The sequence below is a fragment of the Triplophysa dalaica genome, chromosome 16, assembly GCF_015846415.1.
Source record: "Triplophysa dalaica isolate WHDGS20190420 chromosome 16, ASM1584641v1, whole genome shotgun sequence".
In the NCBI taxonomy this organism is placed as follows: Eukaryota; Metazoa; Chordata; class Actinopteri; order Cypriniformes; family Nemacheilidae; genus Triplophysa; species Triplophysa dalaica.
The window spans coordinates 10415415-10436050 of NC_079557.1; the positions used below are offsets into that span (position 1 = coordinate 10415415).

A 20636-nucleotide genomic window follows, 5' to 3' on the forward strand; every position below is an offset into this window, starting at 1 on the left:
CAATAAATTACAAGAAGAAAATACTTTCTTATGTTACCTGGTACATCTTGATATGTTTTCTGACTCCCGTTGCAGTCACTGGAAAAGACTACATGTACATGAACGCATCGGTGTACAGAAATGGAACCAGCTTTGTTGAGTCTCTTTTTGAAAAGTTTGGTAAGAGGATTTATTAGATGTACAGTACTGACCTCACTCCTCATCATTCTCTATTATTTCAAAAAATACGTCTCGTAAATGTTTTGCACATTTCTACAGATTGTGACCTCGGGGACTTAAAAGTCGAAATGGAGGATCAGAAGAAAGATCCAGAGGTAAAACACACCGACCACGGATGCTGTAAGCCGGTAAGAAATCTTCTCTCAGAGGATTTCCCATAATGCTCTGCTCCAAAGCGTTCTCTCTTAGACTAATATATGGTGCATTATTAACCTTGATGTCAATGTGCAATAAGTGCCGTGCTCTGTGACGGTGAGGTATAGCGGTAAGATTTATCATCCTGCAGTGAAACATCGTCTTTTCTCCAGGTGCATTGCAAATTCAGTGCCAGGCAGTCACATCACCATCAGTCCTTTACCGGGGTCCCCACAGAGTCATGATGCATTATTAAGAGAGAGTGCTCGCCCAGCAGTCAGGATGTTTTATAGTGTGCTTGTGTGTGCCGTTGATGTCACAATACTGCTCAATGGGCAATATCTGAGGCATTGTTAAGACATAAGCCGAGTGGCTTATTGGTTTTGATTGGATGCATTGGACGCTATCATTTGTTATTAGGGAAAATGAGCCACATAACTTTGTTTCTGCTGAATCGCTAATGTAAGTAGGAAATGATGTGATATGGCAGGCAGATGGAGAAAGTCATGGTGTGCGCCTTTTTTTGGACCAGGGCTTGGCAGACTCCCCTCCCCCTCTGCCCAACACACCCGTTCCGGAGGAATATTACGAAGAAGCTGTGCCACTCAGCCCTGGCAAGATGCCAGAGTATATCACCAGCCGCAGTGAGTCTTATTGCTGTATGTTCCCTGCTTGGGAATAGTTTATGGATTATATTCAATAAATAAATAAAAATAACTATAATAAATAAATTACGTTGTTGGACCGTATGGAGGATGCTCCACCATTGACTTTGATTCAGACAATTAATAACAAACTTGAAGAATTAGCAACATACTTTGTTTGCGAATACTACTATAAGATTGTGGGTTTGTTTTTCTTGTAAAATGGAAGTATCGGGAAGAAACATTTTGGAAGAGGGGATAATATTTATTAATATAATATTATATACAATATTAATATATGTTATAGTAATGCAGTTGTAATGAGTACATTAATGAATGATAATGTATATATTATGTCATATATAATTACTATAATAAGATTATAGATATTATAATTTAATTCATACAATACAATTAAATATTATTATTATTATTTGGAATTAATAAATGTTTTAGTGCATTTTTGGTATCCAAGCTTCTGTCTGGTCTCACACTTCTCATTTTACATGAATAGCTTCTTTATAATATATTTTTTCTACAACATAATTATTTCCAAAATATTGTTGCTAGACCCTGATTTTAGATAAGTCATGTGACAATGTACATCTCTCCTATTTATACAGGCAGCTCCAGCCCTCCTAACTCTATTGAAGATGGATATTACGAGGAAGCAGAAAACAATTACCCAACCACCCAGGTGAATGGGCGACGCAAAAGCTCCTGTAAGCGAGGATCTCTGACCCCCTAAAGCAAGTAATTTCCTCTTAGTCCTGTTAGTTACGTAATTCCTTATTAAGCCTATTAGTATGACATCACGTTTCACACAGATAATGACTCGGATGCCTTAAGCAGTTCCTATGAGTCATATGATGAGGAGGAGGAGGAAAAGAGCCAGCGATTGACACACCAGTGGCCATCAGAAGAAAACTCAATGGCCCCGGTGAGAGACTGCCATATTTGTGCCTTCCTTCTGAGGAAGAAACGTTTCGGCCAGTGGGCAAAACAGCTCACTGTCATCCGTGAGAACAAACTGCAGGTGAGCTGCCAAAAGCCCGAAGGTGGCGAACCGAGCTTTGTTATGGTTTAATATTGATTCAGGATTCATACGTAGAAACCTCTGATTCACTGTTTGTGCATCTGCTTTTACTTACAGTGCTACAAAAGCTCAAAAGACCAGTCGCCCTACACTGACATACCGCTCAGCTTGTGCACTGTCATCTACGTACCCAAAGACGGGCGGAGAAAGAAGCACGAGCTGCGTTTCTCTCTGCCCGGAGGAGAAGTGTTGGTCCTGGCTGTTCAGAGCAAGGAACAGGCTGAGAAATGGCTCCAAGTAAACACAGTTCTTTCTTCATACCGCTCATGACTCCACGCTTGATTATTTGTTATACCTCCACATAATGGCGCCAGAAATAATATTGCACAAGGTTTTTGTAAGGACCCCCTGTGTGATGAAAAATGTTTACATGTGTGGTGAAGCACAGATGTTTGAATGTCTTTGTGTCATTGCAGGTGGTGCGTGACGTTACATGTCAGGGAAATGTTTTGGACATCCCATCATCTCCCATGATTCCTAGGAAGATTGAACTGGATAAGGTGGGATCCCAGAACACTTTAACCCATGCTTTTTGTCATCATTAATGACATATAAAGTGTGCACATGATGGATTGGAGGACCATTTTGGGGATACAATTATTTATTACAAGGTCTCACTGCAACTTGAGTCAGAAAACAATCCCAGCATTACATCATTAGCTGAATATACTTTCCCTAAGAATACTTTGAACTAAAACTACTTTGAACTGTAGAGCAGCTTTTTGACTATGCTACTAAATGATAGAGGGCCTACTGTATTTAGATATTTTATAGTTCTCATTTATATATATAGTTATTCTATAGTATAGCACTTATACTATTCGTATAGTATAAGTTATATACCATGTGTCTTTTATTAAAAAAAATATGACAGGAAGACAGGAAGTGTTACAGTTGCAACTACTTTTGCTGGGGGCAAATGAAAAATAAATGATTATTAATCTAGTGTATGTGTGTATCAAATATTAAATGTGTCTATCAGGAAAACACATCATTAAATTAGTCAAATCATCAGTTGCTGGGTTGATAAAAAGGGTAAGATAAAAATGACATGTATTTCCCATGGCACCATGTCATGTATTTGAAGAACATTAGAATCAGAGACGTGTTGTGAAAAGTGTGGTTATGTGGTGTAATTATGAATTTGTATGTTACCCAAAAACGTAAAAGATTGCGCTCACAAAGCTTTTCTGGATCGGTTCCACATTTGTGGAATGTTCTGCCTGCTGCTACAAGATCAGCAGATTCTGTCGGCTGAAAACACATCTCTTCCATCTGCACCTGACTGATCATTTCTGATTTCTATATCTTTTCTACAATATAAAAAAAAATGGATAAAAGCGTCTGCTAAATGACTAAATGTAAATGTATGTATGTTTTAACGTGCGACATATATTGAGTTTTGCCCGACTGTGATGTTTTCCCTGTAGTGTCTGTCAGTAGAGAAGCAAACCTCAGATTCTGACAGCATGCCAAGTGGAGAAAGTGCACGTGACGGTCGGGAAAACGGTGAGATATCCAGTTTTACCCCACTGTTCTTCTCTCATTACACCTTTGCTTGTGGTGTTTTCTTAGGCAAGCATTACTTTCACTGTTCCTCATACTAGTGGATTCGATCAAACTTGGTGTTGGGCGCTGTTGACAAGGGACCGCATCGATTTCACATTCCTTTATCAAATGCGAGTGTGTCTTTCTATTCTTTTTGTGATTCATTCTCTCTCTATTTAAGCTTTATGACATCTAGCTTTTAAACAAGCAGAAAGTATTTAAGCAGGTTGTGGATTGTTTGTGTTAATCGTTTTTTGGCCACTGAAAGTCTAAGTCTTAATTTCTGCAGTTTCCTCACAGATGTGCTCAACATAACATATGCATCTCATTAAACTAACAGACTTGTGTGTGTGTTTACAGGTAAACCCAAGCGAGGTGCCCTATCAGAGCTCACAGGCACCGTGAGCCGAGCAGCAGGAAGAAAGATAACAAGAATTATTAGTTTCTCCAAAAGAAAACCTCCTTTACCAGGAGACGTCCGCGGCTCACTCGATCAGGACCCTCGATGCGGTAGGAATCCAGTTACTTTTCTCACATTACAATACCCGAGAATCTCTCCACCTGTTATTTTCAACTCGTCTTTCTTTGCCTTTGATCTCAGACAGCATGATGGAATAAATCTTTACACCATGAAATAGAGGACGGTGTCGTGTAATGATTGCTGTAATGCTTTGTGTGTGTGTGTGTCAGGTTATGTGGGTGTGCTATTAAATCGGTGCTGGAAAGAGCACTGGTGTCGTGTACGGGCCGGATCTCTTTATCTTTATCATGAGAAAGGAGAACAACGAGTCCATCACACCACTGTGGCACTGAAGGGCTGTGAAGTTGTTCCAGGCCTGGGGCCCAAACACCCCTTTGCCCTGAGAATACAGAGAGGAGGTGCAGAGGTGGCTGCTTTGGAGGTAATGAAGGCTTCATGTTGAGCTTGTACACAAATACTATTTTCTTGAAATGTCCTGTTGGATTGCCAAACTCAATCCATGTATCCATGTCAAAGTTAAAATAGAAGTTTTCTTCTACTGTAGCTTTAAATAATTGTCTAAATTAATCGATAGTTCACACAAAATTAATTATTTTGTCATCATTTATTGACCCTCATGTCATTTAAAACCTGTATATGGCTCTTCCTACTGTGGAACATAAGAGAAGATATTTTGCGAAATCTCTCGATTGTTTTTTGTCCATACGATGGACGTCAATGGGTTACAAGCAATGCACGCACATTATTATCTTCTTTTGTGTTCTGCAAACGACAAAACGTCATACAGGTTTGGAATGGCATGAGGGCGTGTAAATATGGATCATTTTTATTTCTTATATAATTTATTTCTTTATTCTTATACAATTTAATAAAGTTTAAAAAAATAATGGTCTTGGTACACTTTAGTGTAACTAAATTGCCTGTGACATGTTATTTTGTTTGTGTGTGTTGTTCTATAATCACATGTTTGGTCTTGTGTTTGTGTGGCAGGCGAGTTGCTCTGAAGAGATGGGTCGCTGGCTGGGGGTTCTGTTAGCAGAGACCGGTTCCTCCGCTGACCCCGAGTCCCTACATTATGACTATGTAGACGTGGAAACTATTGCCAACATCCGCACAGCTGCCCGTCACTCTTTCCTGTGAGTGTGGAGCGAAATGTTAAATGAGATCATCTTGGCGATGTCGTTTATTTTGTACTGACTGGTATTTCATGTTTCCTGTTTATCTAGATGGGTAACCTCAGCAGATTCAAGAACCTATGATGAAGTCCCTTTTGAAACCACAGAGGTTCGTGGTTACTGTATGAACCTAAGAAATTTGGTTTTGAATCAACAGAATGTTTTAATGGCTTTTGAGCATGTGTGAACTTAAGGCAAATATCCTAACTGTTCTAATACACACTAATGGAGAGCATAGCCATATTTCTTAGGTTCACTGTATCAACACCTTAGTTGACACCCTCTGTCCTAATATAGTGCTAATGTTTTGCACAATTCTTTCAGCGGGTTTTAAGCTTTGAAATGGTTGTCTGTATGAGTTTCCTTACATTCAGACACAACTCGTTTTAGAAAAGGGGGAGAGTAATATGTTTGTGCATCTGTGTGTGTGCCCCGACTGCTGTGTGAATGAAAGATGAGAAGTGTGTGATGAGTCTCGGGGGTTACAGCAGCTTTAGTCCTCGTGGCCTCTGGCCTCTGAGCTGCTTGTTAAACCCGTACTGAACCCTCAGATACCCACAGAGAATAAGGCAGTGCTGATGTGGGCACACAAAATACTATGGATTTTTTACATCCCACCAGGCCTCTATAAGAAACGAAAATATGTAGTGTGAATTCAGGTAAATTGGGATATTTTTGACCGTCACCTCAACCTTCAAAAAGTGTTATTTCCCCGTATATATATTGTATAGGATAGTGCAAAAAAGTATTTGATTTATATTAGGATAGACACTGTGTATATGTATATTTAAACTGATAAAATAAGACATTACATTCTGTTTCTAATTGTTTGGTTTTATTTCTTCAACAGAAAAATGACAGGCTAAGTGGAGTGACTCAAATAACACGTCACTCTTTCACCACCAGTGACACAGGAAAGCCCAGTCCACAAATCACCCTAAAACGCCACGGCTCCAGTGAGTCCTCGCAGTGCCGGGTGTACTTACAAGAAACACAGATGTGTTGTGTGTATCATTGTTTTCACGCACAGTCTTATGATCACGTGTGTTAAAGGGACAGTTCACCCAGAAATCAAATTCTGTCATCATTTTCTCAGCCTTGAGTTGTTTCAAATCTTTACAAATGTCTTTGTTCTGATGAACACCGAGAGATATTTGGGTGACAAATGCTGTTTACCAAACAGTTTTTGGCCATTATTGACAACCATAGTTGGAAAAAATGCTACATACATTTCTTTGTTTTGTTCACAAAAGATATTTCGAAGAATGTAGGAAAGCAAACCGTTCTGGGGCACTTTTGACTACCATTCTTTTACCGTTTTTTCCTAAAATGGAAGTCAATGGTGGCCAAGAACTGTTACAAGCATTCTTCCAAATATCTTTCTCCGTGTTCATCAGAGCAAATAAATGTATACAGATTTGGAAGAACTCGAGGATGAGTAAATCAAATTTTTATCAACATTTACTCACCGTCATATCCAAAATCATGACTAATTTTAAGTCATGCAAGTTTATCAAGCCAAGATCATCAGTGCTTGACAGATATGCACTGCACACTTTAGAAAGGAACAACCTTATAACCTTTATATTGTTGAATAAATATAGTTATTCATGTTATAAATAATTCCTTTTGTATTCCTTTTAAGAAAGATCACATTGTTTTTTTTTTTTAAACGCATTAAGGCGAGTTCATGAATTTTCAGTTTTGGGTGGACCTTTAATTGAAGCATCTGGTTCTTAGTATTTCACATCAAAAGTCAGTGAGAATACTGTTACCTGATCTTAACAATGCTTTTGGTGTGATTTTCGGCTCTCTCCATTTTAACACTTTTTCTCTCACTCATATGCTGCAGAAAACTGCTAAGAGCTTTGCCACCTTCCCACAGTCTTCTAGACTCTGACTTTTGACCTCTTCCTGACATTTCAGATGCAAATCAGTACGGGAGGTATGGGAAAACCCGGGCGCAGGAGGACGCACGCGGCTACTTGAAAGAGAAAGAAGACTTGGAGAAAGACATAGATGCCATCAGAAATGCACTGATCTCACTGCGGAAGAAAAAACGAGACGTCAAAGCAAAGATAAAGAGTGTAACAGGTGATAAAAATGAGATAATACAGTATCGTGCAGTCTGTATGGTAGATTGTTTACTCTACTTCCTTTTTTTACTGTTGTTTGCAAAGGAGATTCAATAAATTTAGATAACTGCAATCATAACATTTAGTTTGTTCTGTATTACCTACGGTTGCTTTGGTTTAAAAACATATGATCAAAATGTTGCTTTACAATTTTGCTTCTTGTTTTTACAACATTTTAATTGGAGATATTGCATAAACCAGACATGTTAAATGTAAGTGAATTTAAGTTAGGAAGATCCATGGGGTCAATACAACAAAACTAGCCTCTATTAAAAGCTCTTATAACATATGCAAACACAGTTATGTATGATATGATGGCAATATGTTGTGAGATGCTGGACATTTACAGTCATTGTAATACAATAAAGTAACATAAAACCGCACAAATTATATTAATCCTCCAAAGTCATTCATACATTTATTGGAAATAATAAACATAATTAATTCTTCCACATAAAATAGTTCATTATCTTAACTGTATGCAATTTAGTTTTACTAAGCAACACATATTTATGTGCCTTTCAAAACAGATTCGAAATAGCTTATTAAATGAGAAATAAAAGGCAAAACTATCCTTTTTAAGCTATCCACGACTTATTCATTTACACTTCTAAATAAACAAATTTGTGAATGTATTTGTGTAACTGTGTTGTAGATAAGCAGAAATTGGCATTAGAGAAGAATGTAGCGGAGTTGGAGGAGACCTGTCGAGTGAAAGAGCGGGAACGTGTGGATCTAGAGCTCAAGCTCACACAGGTGAAGGAGAACCTGAAAAAATCTCTGGCTGGTGGATCGCTGGGGACAGCTTCAGAATCTAAACCTACAAACAAGGTGCTGTAAACTTTTTATTGTTGAAAAAACAGTTAAAACAGTAGGCCTATTCACTCAAGTGCTACTTTCTTCTTTAGCAGGCTCAAAAGACTGAGTATATGGAGTCATTTCTGCCTGTAAACTGTTCCTCTGAAATGCGGAAGCGTCCCCCATCCATTTATGCATCCACCAAAGGAAACGTTATGCAGAAAGCCAAGGTAAAACACATCAGTATTCACATTACCCATTAATAACGCTGCAAACAAATGACAAAAAAACTAAAATCTTTGTGTGTTTTTAAACAGGAATGGGAGTCTAAGAAGAGTACTTAAGGAGATTTGAGCTGAAAGACATATCAAGCCTAACAAAAAAAACGTCTTGAAGTCCATTGATTGAGGTTACCATCATATGTATGACCTTATAATTGAGTTCCAGTGGCAAAGCAGCAGCTTCACTATAATCCAGTCAAATGATATGGGCTTTTCGAATGGTCTTGTGATGCCAGGACAATGGATAAAGTATGGAAAATAATAGCTTGTCAGGAAAAAGAGAGGTTGGTTTGGTTGTAAAGAAAGTTGAGAAGAATGTAGTATCCACTCTATAATGCATTCTGGTTGAAAGTCAGAATAACTGCTTTGTGTTTGTGCAAAGTTTTGTCTTTATATTCCTTTAGGATCATTTCAGCTCCTAACTTAATGGTGCTAACACTAGTGTACATGTGACAAATTGTAAAAATGTTTTCTAATCACTACAATATTCAGCCTTAAGGTATCTAATAGATACTTAACCAATCTTTTTTCACCTTTCAATGTGAGGTAACATTTGCACTTTAATGTCTTTAGACATGGAGATGGGTAAGGGAATATTCTTTTAATAAAGATTAAAAAGATGTGCAGTTGCGTTTGTTGGTTAAACAAGAACAATCACGCAAGCAGTAAAACATGACATGTGTAGAACATGCGCAAACAAAAACTGATGATACACCAAATAAAGTAAACCTCAAATAACATTAACCATCCCAAAAGCTTCAACGCAACATCAAAATTTCAACAATCAAAACTTTAATAACATCTTAAAACAATTCAAATAAAAAGTAAAGATAAAACATTCAGTATTCAGACTCTGGAGGAAATTCTACAGTCAGCTCGTCGATGGTCTGTAGAAAGGCTTCCATTTCATTTACAAATTCTGCTTCTACACAAAAGAGAATTAGGTTATTTTTACTAAATATTTTTTTGCAAACAACAAGACTCAAACCTATATATTTTAAACATTCAAGTAACCTTTGGGCATCTTTAGAGGTGAAAGTGGCAAGCATGGATCCACCAAAAGCAACTCATCCACAGGTAAGGCAGTCGGCCACGTCTGTTTTCTCAGACCAGCCAAAGAAAAACGACTGAGGTAGACTTCATCTGGTACGCCATACGTCTCAAACGCTACAAAGGGACCACAGCAAATTAATGTGGCGGTTCAGGTTAAGGCCAAAAGAGAAATGGCAGACAATGAAACTGCAGACAGACTCACCACTTGGATCATATGGGAAACACTTCTCGATCTCTGGATACTCTTCAGCAGCAGGCTGAGAAGACGGCTTACACTGAAACAAACACATAAAAATTGAGCTACAGATGACAAAGCTTGTTGCTTACGACGCTGTGATAGCTCACACAAAAATAAAAATTTCTGTCATTTGCTCACCCTCATTTAATTTCATACCTATATAAATAACTTCGTTCTGATGAACAAACATTTGAGAAAGACATGTTGAAGAATTTTTGCAATTTTTCAATCATGGTCTGCCATAGTAGGAAAAAATTGAATGGTAGTCAAAGGTGCCCCAGAACGGTTTGCGTTCCTAAATTCTTAAAACATCTCACTTCGTGCGATACAACAACTTTTCCTACCATGGTAGCAGGGTGAAAATTGCGAACATTCTTACAAATATCTTTCTATGGTGTTTAACAGAACAAATAAATGAATATAGGTTTGAAACAACCGGAGGGCGAGTAAATGACAGAATATTCATTTTTGTGTGAACTAACATTATCCCATTAAGAAATAAAGCAAGAACCAACCTTTGCTTCTGCAGGTTTAGCTTTGTCCTCTGCTTTAACAGAAGCTGCTGAGGTAGCAACAATCTTATTAACAACTCCCAGAGCTTTTCGGCTGGACAGCACAGGAGCACAAACACGAACTTTGCCAGTCAAAGGTGTTTTCAGGCACGGATCTAAAACGTACAAGAAACCAAAACCACAAACTGAATAAATATTGAATGTTAATGGCAACAGAGGTCCTGAAAACAACGAACCAGACTACCTGGACAATAGTTAAGGCAACTTGCACATTGACTGACCTGGAGCAGAGTGCAGTCTGTTCTGACGAGATTTCACAGCTGGAGTGGTCAGTCTGCCGTTCTCCTGATCCAGGTAAACCATGGTGTCCATGTTTATCGCTGTGAACAGACAAAACGTCAAATTTAGACGTTACACGTTACCTACCATCGTGTCGTTCTAAATACGCACCAACTTTTCTGTTACGTTAACACGAGTCGTGTAAATTACGAGGAATGAGACAAATAACGTAAAACAAGAGGATACAAATGGGAATTTCCAAATAATAAAGATTACGTTTTCGTTTTTATTGCGCAAAGTAAACATTCAAATGACAAGTGAAGAACTTGACTGACTATAGAGTCAGTTTATGAAACGTACTTATTTAACGTTACCATGTCGTGTTGAAAAACATGTCTCCCGAGTCTGTTGCTCGTAATTTAAATAATCAGTCAATTCGTTTAAATTAAACACGACTGTGTAGATAATGTATTGCGTGCTTACCGTTTTGCAGGTTTATTATTTCCCTCAAGCTTCTTTTATACCAGTAAAGTAAAACAGCAAAAATGACGTTTGTTTTGGTACCACGATTTCCCGGCTGTGTTTTAAAAGGCAACCTGCTTCCTGATTGGCTGAGGATTTCTTCTCTTTCACTTCGCGAGGCTCTTAGCGCAGCAGCGTCACCTTACGGTTTGAATGTATACAGCAGTTGTCCAAAAATACAGACAACCGATAAATTGATTGTACCTTGACGTCATTTCTTTTAACTAATGACATTTAATGTGGTCTGTTTACAACATCACTATAATGCATTACATTTTTTAATCGTTCACTAAATAACTTAACAAAGAAAAAACTTACAAAGCATTAGACCCCTCAATAAACAAGCAATGTCAAGGCAATTTTTCATGTGTCTTGTAGCAGTGTCCATATGTGTGTTCATGTCATTTTCACCTTCCTTGCTCTTAAGAAAATGCATCAATGTACCAGCGAGAAAGTCCAACTCAGCATTATGTGGCACTAAAATCGATTCTGTTATCAGCAGTCGTTTTACTTTTCAGTCATTGTGCAATGTTCATATTTGTGGAGATGAAAAGGTTGTGTTCCTCCTTTAGAATAGAAGGTAGTATAGCCAGTAGAAGACATTCACGATCAAAAATGCCATAGGGAAAAGTATGCGTGCGTGGCTGTCAATGTTGTGAGGATTCTCAACAGTCATCACGGATGCTGCCTTGCGGGACATTTGCTTCACAGAGGACAAGCCACACCCTTTCTCTTTCGTCTCTGCTTCAGGCTCATCTCCTTCACACATCACAGTCTGGTCCGTTGTTTCTTGCTCTGTGGTGACTTTTGGGTGCGTCTGTGGCTCTATCTTTTTGGGTGTTGAGGTGACCAGATAAGATGTGCCGTTTGACTCCTCAAATTCTTTCAGAAGTTCCTGTGAAAATGAATTTTACAAAAATGCAAATTATGAAAAACAACAGTTCTTATATGTTATTTTACATTATTAACGATATGCTTCTTACCCTTTGCACATCTATGATGGTTTGATGCTGCATGGTGCAAAAATGAGCACAGGCATATTCCAGCAGAGCTCCGAAGATGAAGGTGAAACAGATGCCGAGATAGACATCAATGGCTTTAATGAAACAGTTGGCATTGGGCAGTGAGGTCCTGGCACCCATCATTAATGTGGTCATCGTAAGAACGGTTGTCACCCCTGCGAAATGAACGGGTTATTTTGTTTATATTTGATCAATTTCATCTTGTAATATTTTATAGAGTACATTTTAGAAAGTCACTGACCGATGCAGGTGCGAGCTGGTACCGAGGATTGACTGATCCAGAAAGACACCCACGACAAAACCACAAGCAGCGTTGAGGGCACATAGGTCTCCAGAATGAAAAAGAGAACATTTCTGCGCAAAGCAAAGTGCAGCACCAGCTTTGGGTATAAACCTGCAACATATCCAGATGTTTACAAGTTATACCAAGACACTGTAACAGTAGGCTATTTCACTGCAGTTGCTGTAGCTCAACTGGTATATCATGGCACCTAGCAGCATCAAGGTCATGTATTTTTAATGCATTGTAAGTCACTTTGGATGCAGGGTCTACCAAATGTGCAAACATGGTTGGAAAGATATGTATAATGCAAAAATATATTCTTACCTGTTTCATACACAGCCTGAGATACAGTTGTATGGTAGCTCTCGACACTATACTGGGCCAGACGCAGTGTACCTAACCCCTTCACTGAGTCATTCCCTCGGGTCCAATAAAATTGCACATCTTGTATGTTATAGCCCCCTGAACACACACACACACATTCAAATGTTATAGTAAAGATTTTAAATATTTGTATTAGAAGTAAAACCACACAAAAATAAATTAGATTTGACAATAACAGTTTCACAGCAAAAAGCCTTACAGCTTTCTAATTGCAAGGTGCATTCTTGTCTATCCATTGGATACTTGGTGAGGTCCATGTTGCAGGCAATGGTTGCTGTTATACTGTGGAGAGGAGGAAGAATATCGATTAAAGCGTTTCATTGGAAAGGTTCCCCAGACACACATAGATTGCCTTTTCAGTCTCTGGTAAAGAAGCTGTAAATTTTCAGTCACTATACCGCAGAGCGTAGAGCACGGTTCCGTTGCTAAAGATCCGGATGAGTCTGTTTTCCACGGTGACATCGTGGAGGAATGAACGCTTAGAATCAGGGATAAACGTATCTGGGACCCACAGCAAGGAAACCAGCCTTCCGTCCAGACTTACACTTTCATTTCCAGGGAATACCAGCCGGGAATCTTGCCATCGTTGCCTTAGAAAAATGGTGGCTGTGTAGTCCTGTCAGTACGTGAACAGAATCCTATATTAGACTCTAAAAACAGGTGCAGGTGGTACAACAGGCTTCTCACACTGATGCCAGAAGAACCGTTTCTTCCTTATTTTTATAATGTAAAGCCCCTTCTTCCACAACAAAGCATTTGTTATGCGTGTGATAAAGGGATAGTACATCCAAAACTGAAAATTCTCACCGTTTTGTCATTTTGAACCTGTATGACTTTCTTCTGCCAAACACAAAAGAAGTTATTATGAAGAATGTTGGTAAGCAAACAATGGCGGTACCCGTTACTTCTGACACAAAACCAGTGCAAGTCAATAGTTACCGCTGTTGTTCAGTTACCAACATTCTTCAAAATATATTTGGGCTTCTGTAGATGGAAAAAGTCATACAGGTTTGAAATGACAAGAGGGTGAATAATTGATGAGAATTTGACCTTTAATGGTTCTTTATGGACTTGGACAGCCAAAAAAGGTTCTTCTATGGTATTGTGAAGCATCTTTTTAAAGAGTGTTTGAATGAAATAGCATTCTATGTATCTGACTAATCTTAAGAAAGAACGTTTTTAACCAATCAGTATAAAAGAAAAAGACACTGAGAGAACATTACCATGTTGATCTCAGAAATGGCATCAATACTGGCAATATCCAAACTCATTCCAATTTCAACAGGACCCACTGTTGAAACAGAGAAATTCATCCTTAATATTGTTTTTTACCCTATCTAATCTATATTTAACCAGGCATTTATAGTTTCTGAGTTTCAAGTTAGGCTTTACCATTAAAGTTTGGCCTCAAGTAGCGGTTATAGCCTTTCATCAGCTTTTGTATGGTGGGCTGAAGTTGAGAATCATTCCATTCTCCATAATGAAAGTCTTTTTCACTATGAGACAGAGAAATCATTGTGTTATCATTGTGAATGGTCCGTGATAGATTATTGCTGATAAAGCTTCAGATTCTCACTCTTACCCATTTGTAAACAACAGAAGGAAACATGTCCAGAACAGAAGATTGAACAGCATCGTGTGATAGGTCACCGGCAGCTGTGGAGAATTTTTGAGAAGCATTATTAAAATCTGTCTGTTGGCCTGGCCACCAATCCATCAACCATTCAAATGTTTTTTTGAGTCCTTAACCACAAGATGGCAGCAGGCCTCCCTCTCACAAAACTGCACCACCTATAGCCTCATGTGCATTTATTTACTTCCCAATCACTTTTTAACCAAGCCTTTGCTTTAGAAGGTTTTTGCCTTGCTGCAAGACACCAGCAATATGCACTGCAGTTATCATCACGGGACCTGTTCATGGAGCAGTCCATAATGAACGGATCTGGACCATTTTGCCACACATCAGCCCCCACCGTACACAATCCTTTCTCTCCTTTTCTCCCGCGCTCTCTTTTTCTCAATGACTAATTTTAGATTAGAGTGATCTTTCAAAATGTCACTGCCCTTCTATTCTTTAGTGAGTCACATAAAATAGACCTCTTGTGCCCTGCAGTGACACATGTATATAGTTGTGCAAATCTCAGATATCACATTTTAACACTAATGCGTCTGTTCTATGCATTGATTTTAAGTGCCACACAACAAATTGCTAAAACACTGCAAATGCATTGCGATAACATCATGAACGTAAACAACAGCTTTACATGTTGACCAATATATATTGTGAACAGGGCTATGCGAATAAACATGAATTTAAGATGACATGCATTTAATATAAAAAATTTATATTTTCCAGAACGTAGGCTTCTCTAAGCTTTACCTCTTATTAATATTCTTACTATCTTTCCTTCTACTCCCACTATTCAATTCTTTTGTTCTTCCTTTCCTCCTCAGCGCTCCATCCATGCCGCCAGCAGTTCTCCTGAACTAGTCCCTGTCACGCTGCATGACCATCACAATGACAGAAGTTACCTGTGAAGATCTGAGATGTGTCCTTCACTCTTCCTCTCGCTCTATTCGACTCCAGCTGTACCAGTAAATGAATCCAAGTTAAGGTTGTTCTCAATCCTCAATTAATGTTTTAATGTTGTCTTTTTCTCTCCGGTTTTCTGTTTTCTTTCATCCGAAGCTCTTATTGTCTAGCAAACAGCATCTCGTCACCATCCAAGCATGGCTTCCTCAACCTCATCTCTTTTCTATCATCTCCCGCTCTTCCTCCCCTATTCCCCCTCCCTTACACCAGAGACTCTTGCTCTATTTTATGCACACTCTCTCTCTCTTCCCCCCTCTCTCACACACAGACGCACAAACGTGTAAAACATCTCTGATAGTCTGTAGTTTTATAGATTAATCTACTTTATTGCTCGGATCGCTAAGTCAATGTCATTATTGAGGTTTATGACATGCCACCTTCTTCCAACCTGTCTCACTCGCTCGGTTTGTACGAACTACCCCCCCTACAATTTCAATCACAATGCTAATTTTCTTGGTGTTCCTGCGGTCCAAATTGACATTCCACCTGCTGCTTGCTCCGTTTCTTCTTCTATCGCACCGTCTTTCATCATTGTTATTGCCTATCGCTTGTTATTTCTACAGCATGTGCTACTTTTGAAGTTGCTGTGTCAATTTAATTTACACTTTATTCTCCATATCTAGTCAGAAACTATCTCTTTATCTCTCTCTGTGCATCTTGCTTATCCACACGTTATTTGACACTACTGTTCTGTCATCTTGCTGTCTTTATTATTTTCTTTCACAAAGCCAGTTATCAGCTTTTAGTGATCACCCGCAGTATTTATTCAGTTTAACTGTGAGAAATATAATACAGAAATTCACATACGTAAATTACCGAAATTTCCCTTGAAACTATACCTAAGAGAGAGCATTTATCATTTCACCACATTACTTTTTTTGCTATTTTGAATCAGTTCTCAGGTTTGCACATACACTGAACTGTCCTCATTACTTAGTCCACCCCTGACCAAGCCTTTTACCCTCAGCAACATAATTTTCTTTTCTGATGCCAATCCTGTCTTTTTCCCTTTTAATGCAAGACAGTGGTAGATGTAGGGTATGTGGTTGTGAAAGGTCCTGTTTTAATCATCCCCCCGTAGCTTGACCAGTTCTCCATAATCAAAGCAGACTCCTCTCAGCATCCTCAGGCTTTTAACCCACAACACTGCAAACCGACAATGATGCTGTATTCACACCGGTGGCTAAAGGAATGTTTAACAACATAGATGCTCACAGGTGATGTCTCAACAAGGGGATTTATGTAACCTCTGCTCTCCGGCTCTGGGGAAGCTTTGTTGTTTCCTTGGAGTTTTGATTACTGGTGCAAATAAGATCTGGTTTTACGTAAGAAAAGCATTTTCACTTTAAGCCATCATGGAGGAACCAGCATCAGTAATGACTTTGCAGGAGCTTCTTGCATGGCTCATCAAACAGTTTAAAAGCCTTTTATGAACAAATATCACCCCTGTGGTTGACAGAGACGTAACTTATGTCATGATCAGCGCCGTGGCCTTCACAACACATGTGAAATCACAAACGAATAGTACAGGCCAAAACTTCAAATATTTGGCTGAATAAAAACCAAATTCATTCCTTTATTCTAGTTGCAGAAAACAGCTTGTCTTACAAGTTAGTCTAAATGATTTAAGCAAGGGGATAGCTTCAGCAAATTTGCATTGCTGACGACACAATTATCTATTCAGCAGCTTCTTCTTTAGCTCAAACTATTGAAATCCTTTTAATATTCTTTTAATATTTAAAGCATAATAAATCGAAATTAGTTTTAAACGTAAATAATACTAAGTATATATTTTTTTATCGTAGTCGTTCAAAGTCATGTGTGCCTTCTAGTTTCTACCTCTGATGGTTTGCATATCGAAAGAGTACCAGCCTATAAATATATAGGATTACAGTTTGATGAGATGCTGACTTTTGATGCTCATATAGATTACAAAAAAATCAAACCAATGGTGGGTTTTCTTGTTTTGACCCAAAAATGTGTCTTAGAAAGTTTAGAAAGTTAGAAAGCAAATTATACAGAGTATATTATTACCTATTCTAGATTATGGTGATATTATCTAAATGCATGCATCCTTATAATTATTTAAAAAGTTGGATGGTATTTATCTTGCTATATTGCGATTTATTTCAAATACAAGCTCATGTACTCACCATTACTTGCTGTAGGACAGTGTAGGAAGTTCGTCTTTATATCGAAGAAGGAAAAATCACATGTTGTTGTATACGGTTTACTGTCATACTCCCAAATTATATTACAATCTTTTGTGTTTGCGTAGAAGTAACTTTTCAACCAGATCATCTGTTGGAAAACAACTAGAAATACCAGCGAGGCAGCGACACATTCACATCATGGAAAATCAACTTTCTCTTATTATGCTCCTTGGTTGTGGAGCGAATTTCAAACAGCTGTTAAATTAGATACTTTTCCTTCTTTGAATATTTTTGAGTGAACCTTGTTGTTCTTTTAATTAATCTATTTTTTAAGGTCATCTTGGCCAGGACTTCCTGGAAGAGGAGATATCTATTGATCTCAATAGGACATTCCTGGGAAAATAAAAGGGAAAAAAAATCTCTTTATTTCTTCAAGACTGGAGATAACTTCTGTAAGTCACATGAAAAGGAAGATTGGTTTTAATTGAAATCTGAAAAGTAAGACTGATTAGTCCTACCTAACTGCTAGTCAGTGAGACTCGTTGTTAAGACACAGTCTTTATAGCGGCTAATTGTATGCAACTGGTCCGTGATTTAGAGCAGGGCAAAGAACATTCTTTGTCTTTATATTTATTCACATAAATATAATTTTTCATTTTTATGCACATGTGTTATTAGATTTCCAAAGTAGGTCAGGACAGCAAAAAACGTATCCCACATTTCTTCTTTTGTTGATGTTAGACAAAATAGTAAATTAGACCAAAATTCAATGCACTTCACAAGTCCATAGAAATGCATTATTATTAAGTCTTTAGACCAACATCTTTCATAAGTTAAAGCGATGGACGTCTCACCTGAAAATAAATATTATGTTTTCATTTACACACTCCCAAATTGACTACATCAGGAAACATTACATTGCTTGAACCAAACAGTTCTTGGCCACCGCTGACTAGATAGGAAAAATTACAATGATTGTCAAAAGTGCCCCAGAACTGTTTGCTTTCATTCTTTAAAATATCTTTAATTTATAAAGCAATTTTTCCAACTATTGTAGTCAATGGTGGCCAAAAAATGTTTGGTTACAAGCATTCTTCCAAATATCTTTTTCTGGGTTCATCAGAACAAAGAAATGTACTCAGATTAAGAGAAAATGAAGACAGAATTTTCATTTTGGGTGAACTGTTCCTTTAAAGCTGGTAAACGGGTGGGTGACCTGGCAGCAAAAGTGCTTAGATCTAGATAATTTGCTCTACAGTATGTAAAATGCTGTCTGAGCCCGTGATTTATGTTTGAATCGAACCCGAGAGCCCGAGAGGTTTATGGCGGGCAGTCTACCACCAATCACAGCAATGAGCTGTTATTTCCTCTCTCTTCTGTTCCCCCCATCACCTCCAACACCTCTAGTCTCACCTTGAACCAGACAGTCTATAATTCACGTTGTCTTTATCTATCTCCTTTTGCTTTTTGTGAGGTTCTTCTCATGCTGCACAGTCTTGTAATTGTCAATTGTAATTTTATCCACTTATACATCACTTAGACAGTTTAATAATTACAGAGCCTTGCGTCAGTACGTTTTACAAATGAGATTTAAAATTAAATGTCCTCATATGTGCCTCATGCCCCTCATTCGTCATCACATGACAATTTTATGTGCAGCATTTAGATTTCCTCAGCAGTACCAGCCAACCATGTGGTCGACATTCAGGTTAGTGTAATATCTGCTAAAATCTTTATTTATTATGGCTTAATCTCTCTTGCTCTCTCTTTCTCTTTTGTTTCTCTTTGACCCTCTCACTAGTCTGGTGTTTAGCGAGGAAAGAGAGCATTTCTTGTCTCCATGCCAGAATCAGGGAAGATGAAGTCGGCGTAGCTGAGACGTGGCATTAGGTTTGGTTTATCCTAGGCTTATCGTAGAGTATGATGAACTAAATATCTTGTTTTTAGGATTTTTGTCATATTAAATCAGTTAAAAACATAAGATCATCAGCCGCATGAAATCATTTTCGAACGTAAGCAGAAGTTGGGACAGCAAATTCCAATTAATCTCATGATCTTCGGTGTGGCAGAAAGCAAAGAAAAGCATTTGAGAATCTTACTAATCCTCTTATCTGCTGACATTGTGTAGAAACAGACCTTTGACATCACTGTATTATTTAGTAAATGAATGTTTTTATGGAAATGTGATTTGTGGATCAGACACATTTACAACAGTCAAAACATTTACAGTAATCTTAAATTAAAACATCAAACCTCAGGCTACGCAAATCTCAAAAATGCGGCCGAATACCTGTACTGGCCAATTGGGATTCATCAAAGAAGTGTGGAGGAAATCCACCCTATGCCTTCAGTGACAAGAGACAAGTGGGATTTACAAGAGTCTAAACAAACAATCACTCCCCTTATTTTGTATTCCTCTCTTGTTTTTGTCCTCTGGACTAATATCTTCCACAAACAGGCAGGCTTGTCCTTTACATCCCTCTTGTCATTCCTATCATTCTTTATACATGCCTTCTGTCATAAATCTACATACGTCACATAACAAGATGAGCAGGCAGCTGGCTTAAGTAAAGGATGCGTATAAAGACTTGGTAAAATTCCTTGGAGTCCCTATAATTCCCAAAGTAAAGGATCTCAGAGAGAGGGAAAGAATGGAATGAATAAAACATCACTTGATAATGAGGTAAGGACACAAAGGGAATGGGAGATCCTAACATGAGTGTGTGGTAGGATGTAAAATCAGGCAGTATAGCTGGGAAGGATGAGAGCAGTTTTGGGAAGAGAATTGATACATTGCTAGGACAAGCATACTCCATGCACAATTTAATTGGCCGATTCTCCCTTCACAAAACAAAGCTTTTAATTCAAAAGGCCTGAACATTTTCTAAGACAGTTCGAAACAGATCACATGCTGGTGGCTACTGGGGAAGGAAAATATATTGATACACTCACAAATCAGAGATATATATCAGTATATAACGTTTTTAGTTTATTTTTTATTTTTTTAATTGTATATTTTTTCTTGATGTTCCAGCATTACTGCAACACCATGTCTACACCTGACTCGACTGGCACGATGCGAAGC

At 38.2% G+C, this 20636-nt stretch overlaps 3 protein-coding genes across 9 annotated transcripts in view; 1 reads left to right on the plus strand and 2 right to left on the minus strand.

The window, feature by feature from the left end:
• afap1l1a (actin filament associated protein 1-like 1a) overlaps positions 1 to 9138 on the plus strand; it is a 26722-nt gene extending 17584 nt beyond the window's left edge. For 2 of the 6 annotated variants that reach the window (XM_056769861.1, XM_056769859.1), the window contains exons 3-19: positions 76 to 159; positions 259 to 347; positions 845 to 998; positions 1622 to 1720; positions 1826 to 2034; positions 2152 to 2331; positions 2511 to 2594; positions 3525 to 3603; positions 4003 to 4152; positions 4333 to 4544; positions 5114 to 5259; positions 5350 to 5407; positions 6149 to 6302; positions 7225 to 7392; positions 8089 to 8264; positions 8342 to 8461; positions 8549 to 9138. In XM_056769861.1, coding sequence (XP_056625839.1) covers positions 76 to 159; positions 259 to 347; positions 845 to 998; positions 1622 to 1720; positions 1826 to 2034; positions 2152 to 2331; positions 2511 to 2594; positions 3525 to 3603; positions 4003 to 4152; positions 4333 to 4544; positions 5114 to 5259; positions 5350 to 5407; positions 6149 to 6302; positions 7225 to 7392; positions 8089 to 8264; positions 8342 to 8461; positions 8549 to 8575 — 2189 coding nt within the window. In that variant the 3' untranslated portion in view covers positions 8576 to 9138. The remainder of the gene's footprint in view (positions 1 to 75; positions 160 to 258; positions 348 to 844; positions 999 to 1621; positions 1721 to 1825; positions 2035 to 2151; positions 2332 to 2510; positions 2595 to 3524; positions 3604 to 4002; positions 4153 to 4332; positions 4545 to 5113; positions 5260 to 5349; positions 5408 to 6148; positions 6303 to 7224; positions 7393 to 8088; positions 8265 to 8341; positions 8462 to 8548) is intronic. The other 4 variants (XM_056769860.1, XM_056769863.1, XM_056769862.1 and 1 more) reach the window with 4 other exon arrangements.
• On the minus strand, positions 9099 to 11219 carry pttg1 (PTTG1 regulator of sister chromatid separation, securin). Its single transcript, XM_056769867.1, has 6 exons — positions 11078 to 11219; positions 10597 to 10695; positions 10319 to 10470; positions 9768 to 9840; positions 9527 to 9679; positions 9099 to 9437 (listed from the first exon to the last, which is right to left on the minus strand). Exons 2-6 carry the CDS (start codon positions 10685 to 10687, stop codon positions 9352 to 9354), a joined length of 555 nt encoding a protein of 184 aa, XP_056625845.1. The 5' UTR covers positions 10688 to 10695; positions 11078 to 11219; the 3' UTR covers positions 9099 to 9351.
• Positions 11220 to 11376: 157 nt separating this feature from the next.
• Positions 11377 to 15553, minus strand: gabrp (gamma-aminobutyric acid type A receptor subunit pi). 2 transcript variants are annotated; one of them, XM_056769865.1, is made up of 10 exons: positions 15338 to 15553; positions 14388 to 14461; positions 14198 to 14301; positions 14029 to 14096; positions 13204 to 13421; positions 13005 to 13087; positions 12746 to 12883; positions 12380 to 12532; positions 12100 to 12293; positions 11377 to 12011 (listed from the first exon to the last, which is right to left on the minus strand). In XM_056769865.1, the coding sequence occupies exons 2-10, from the start codon at positions 14438 to 14440 to the stop codon at positions 11685 to 11687; spliced, it is 1338 nt and encodes a 445-aa protein (XP_056625843.1). In that variant the 5' UTR covers positions 14441 to 14461; positions 15338 to 15553; the 3' UTR covers positions 11377 to 11684. The 2 variants fall into 2 exon arrangements, with proteins under 2 accessions (XP_056625843.1, XP_056625844.1); XM_056769866.1 differs by lacking the exon at positions 15338 to 15553 and adding an exon at positions 15186 to 15302.
• Positions 15554 to 20636: the final 5083 nt, after the last annotated feature.

Coding starts and splice junctions, on each gene's coding strand:
- gabrp (XM_056769865.1), bottom strand. CDS start 14,440: ATGCTGTTCAATCTTCTGTTCTGGACATGTTTCCTTCTGTTGTTTACA. Junction 14,097..14,197: donor CTTGAGGCCAAACTTTAATG/GTAAAGCCTAAC, acceptor CTGTTTCAACAG/TGGGTCCTGTTGAAATTGGA. Junction 12,294..12,379: donor ACCAGCTCGCACCTGCATCG/GTCAGTGACTTT, acceptor TTCATTTCGCAG/GGGTGACAACCGTTCTTACG.
- pttg1 (XM_056769867.1), bottom strand. CDS start 10,687: ATGGACACCATGGTTTACCTGGATCAGGAGAACGGCAGACTGACCACT. Junction 9,841..10,318: donor CTAAACCTGCAGAAGCAAAG/GTTGGTTCTTGC, acceptor TGTTTGTTTCAG/TGTAAGCCGTCTTCTCAGCC. Junction 9,438..9,526: donor ACCTCTAAAGATGCCCAAAG/GTTACTTGAATG, acceptor TCTTTTGTGTAG/AAGCAGAATTTGTAAATGAA.